This window comes from Aristolochia californica, unplaced genomic scaffold (assembly GCF_029961685.1).
Source record: "Aristolochia californica isolate CCGP_79_NKW_82.1479 unplaced genomic scaffold, dmAriCali1.0.hap1 SCAF_2, whole genome shotgun sequence".
Classification (NCBI taxonomy): domain Eukaryota; kingdom Viridiplantae; phylum Streptophyta; class Magnoliopsida; order Piperales; family Aristolochiaceae; genus Aristolochia; species Aristolochia californica.
Genome location: NW_027181881.1, coordinates 40215731 through 40219575, shown reverse-complemented (window position 1 = coordinate 40219575; position 3845 = coordinate 40215731). Strand labels below are relative to the sequence as shown.

Genomic DNA, 3845 nt, shown 5'->3' with positions numbered 1-3845 from the left:
AATCCAACAAGTTGTGGTAAAAAAAGAATCGTTGCCAACTTGGGTCACCCAAAATGGCAACCTAGAAAAAAACCCAAACCTTGTACATATCTCTTCGAAGGTAGTAGGATGATAAAAAGAAAAACTCCTCCCCATCAAATCTACTATGAAACTATGAAAAATTAAAAAATTTGGATGAAAGAAAGAAAATAAGTAATTGGCAAACAAGTGAAGTCAGGAAGTATTCAAACCTCCCTAAAATTTCTTTTATTAGAGCCGAAGTACAAGGATACACAACTATATAGAAACCTGTCACCAAAGTTGATCCCATACGAAAAGACATTTGGTGCGAAACATGCAAAATAGCTACAATCTACACTATAGTTACTAAGACTAGTGTGCTCTTTGGAGGGTCGTAGGGCCAAGATAAGAGCCGACCGTCTCCCCAATCTAAGGCAGACAGCAGCAAGTGCTACCATGCGAACTTGGCTTTGCGCTCTAACGAGACTCCGGCGTTCTTCAATCAGATACTTTTCCTCTTTAACCACGAACCCGAAGAGAATAGCAGAGCAGAGCTGCTTGGCTCTGTTGGAAGCCTGTGATTCTCTCCCGAAACTCGTTCAAGTACAAGCTCACCTGTTCAAACTCGGCCTCCATTCAAACAACTTCGTCCTGACCAAGTTCTCCCAAATTTCCTCCTCTCTCCGGTCAATTGAGATAGCTGCGGATCTTATCTTTTGTCAACCGGCTTCCACTATCAAATCTTTCGATGCCTTCCTCTGCAACACTGTCATTCGCGCCTTTGCGAACTCAGCAAATGAAACCGACAAGGCGGCTTCCATTTTCGCTCTTATGCGCTGGCATAACATCTCGCCCAATAAATTCACCTTCCCTTTCCTCCTCAAAGCCTCGGCATCCCTCGACGACTACAATCTTATTAAAAAAATCCACGGAAACGTTGTTAAGTTTGGTTTCAGTGACGATCTTTACGTGCAAAACACGCTTGTCCACGGGTATTCATCAGTTGCCCAGGGTCTTGAATCGGCTTGTCAGGTTTTCGATGGAATGCCCAAGTCAGATTCTGTTTCATGGAGTGCGATGATTGGTGGCTATGTCCGAAATTCACGATCTAGTGAGGCTATTGGGATGTTTAGGAAAATGCAAATGGCCAGTGTTAAACCTGATGAGGTCACTATGGTTACTGTTCTTTCTGCTTGTGCAGACCTGGGTGCTCTTGAGATTGGTAGGTGGATTGCGCGGTATGTTGAAAGAGATGATGACATTGTAAAGACAGTTCCTTTATGCAATGCATTAATTGATATGTTTGCAAAGTGTGGTGGGATTGATGATGCACTGAGACTTTTTCAAGATATGCCTGAGAAAAGCATTGTCACATGGACTTCTATGATCGATGGTCTTGCTATGCATGGTCGTGGGGTCGAAGCTATTTCCCTCTTTGAGGAGATGAAGAAAAAAAGTATGGTTCCTGATGACGTTGCATTCATTGGTGTCCTCACTGCTTGCAGTCATGTTGGAATGGTAGATCAAGGCCGCCAATATTTTGATTCAATGAGCAGTGAATTTGGCATTGTGCCGAAAATAGAGCATTACGGCTGCATGGTGGATTTGTTTAGTCGAGCTGGTTTGGTTGAGCATGCACTTGAATTTATAAATAAGATGCCGATAGAGACAAATCCAATTATTTGGAGAACAATGATTAGTGCTTGTCGGATGCATGGGAAGCTTGAACTTGGTGAGAGCATCACGAAGAGGTTGATTCGAAATGAACCCACCCATGAATCAAATTACGTGTTGCTCTCTAATGTCTATGCATCTATGAGTCAATGGGAAAAGAAATCGATAATTCGGAGGGTCATGGGTGTTAGGGGCATGAGGAAGGTTCCTGGCTGTACTTCAGTTGAGCTTAACAATGAGATCTATGAATTTATTGCAGGAGACAAATCTCACCCCCAGTATAAAGAGATTTATGAAATGGTAGATGAAATGGGGAAGGAGTTGAAGAGGGCCGGCTACATTCCAACAACATCAGAAGTGCTATTCGACATTGATGATGAGGATAAAGAAGATGCTTTGAATAGGCATAGTGAGAAGCTTGCCATTGCCTTTGCCCTTTTAAATACAAAGCCGGAAACACCCATCAGAATAGTAAAGAACTTGCGGGTATGTGGTGATTGTCACTCTGCTACCAAGTTTATTTCCATGGTATATGGCAGGGAGATCACTGTGAGGGATCGAAACCGGTTTCATCTGTTTAAAGCTGGGGAATGTTCATGTAAGGACTTTTGGTAGTGAAGATGTTTGCTGGAGGCCTAAGAGAAAACATGGTTATATGAGATCATCAGCATTAGGTTTTCTCCATCAAATAGGATCCTCATTTATGGCCAAAATGACATAACTTGGGAACTGACTTGATGGAGAATGGGAGACATCAGCAACCTGCCAGCTCTCAAAGATGACTACAACAATTCATAAACTTCCATTCCTCAAACTGAGAAGATGCAAGAGACTTCTCAGCTTACCAAATCTTCGTTTCAGCACCAAGGTAAAATTTCTACATCATGTGTCCACATAAGATGGTAAGCCATTCAACTCGGGAGTACTTGGGGATGAATCACCAGTAATCGGCCAAATCCTCCACGTAGTTGCAGTAAGTCTTCTTCTCCAGACACAGCCAAAGGGCTAGAAGCAGTTGATAGAAGAATTGAACAGCACTGAGCGCTTTTTGATTAGTCATCAACACTACTGTACCTTTGAGGCCTTCTATCAAACATTCTGCGTCGGTTAGGAGTTAAGGATTGTCTGTTGAAAAGCTAACCAGGCTTATAGGCTAATGTTTGAATATAGGAATTGATATCTGAATAGTAAGTTTCCAAGTACTGTGGGGGTTGGTCGAGGGTAAAAGAGTTGCCTGTGCAGTAATGAACTGCAGCCGTTAGCATAGGCTCCATTCCATCTCGAGGATCCAAATACATATCCAGCAACCTGATGGAACCAGAGATGAACAACTGACAAGCATATTTGGTTTGCGTGTCACTTCCTCAAAGAATAATATCATGCACATATACCATTAGTACAACCATACGTGATTGCATCTTTAAGACGAACAATGAATGATCAAAGCAACTCTGAGAGAACCCAAACCACATAACAACTTGGCTAAGCTTTTCAAACGAACAATGAATGATCAAAGTAACTCTGAGAGAACCCAAACCACATAACAACTTGGCTAAGCTTTTCAAACCTAGCCCTAGGACTCTGCTTAAGTCCAAATATCACCTTTGAGTCTACACAATTTACCAATCTCCCTTGAGCAATAAACTCAAAATGTTACTCCATAGAGACTTCTTCTTCAAAATCCCCATATAAGAAAATGCTTTACTCTCCGGTTGAAGCAAAGGGAAATTTTGATTTACTACAACAAATATCAAAATACATAATGAAGACAGTTAGGCTATGGGTGAGAATGTTTCAAAAATATCAATCCTGTAAGTCCGAGTGTAGCCTGTAACTACCAATAGAGCCCTATACCATTCAACGTGCCCATCCGCTCTGTACTTCACATTTTAAATCTAGCAAACCCAACCATAGTGACCTCGGGAGATGGTCAAACAGTACCCATGTACCTTTGTCACAAAAGGCCTTCATCTAAATATCCATAGTTTGCTTCCACTAAGGAGATGAAAGAGTATCCTACACAGAATAAGTAACAACACAGGAAGACAAGGCAAGAACAAACTTTCTTTATCAGTGAGGCAAGGAATCAAGGATACATAGTTAGCCAAGGGATATCGAGAGGACTTGTGGATACCATTTCGAAGAGCAATGAGTGTTAAGAGAGAAATTAA

The 3845-nt window shown here is 41.7% G+C and overlaps 1 protein-coding gene across 1 annotated transcript; it reads left to right on the top strand.

Moving 5' to 3' along the window:
* Positions 1–456: 456 nt before the first annotated feature.
* On the top strand, positions 457–2821 carry LOC137955062 (pentatricopeptide repeat-containing protein At4g21065-like). The gene has a single exon (XM_068801935.1). The coding sequence runs from the start codon at positions 457–459 to the stop codon at positions 2287–2289; it is 1833 nt and encodes a 610-aa protein (XP_068658036.1). The 3' UTR covers positions 2290–2821.
* Positions 2822–3845: the final 1024 nt, after the last annotated feature.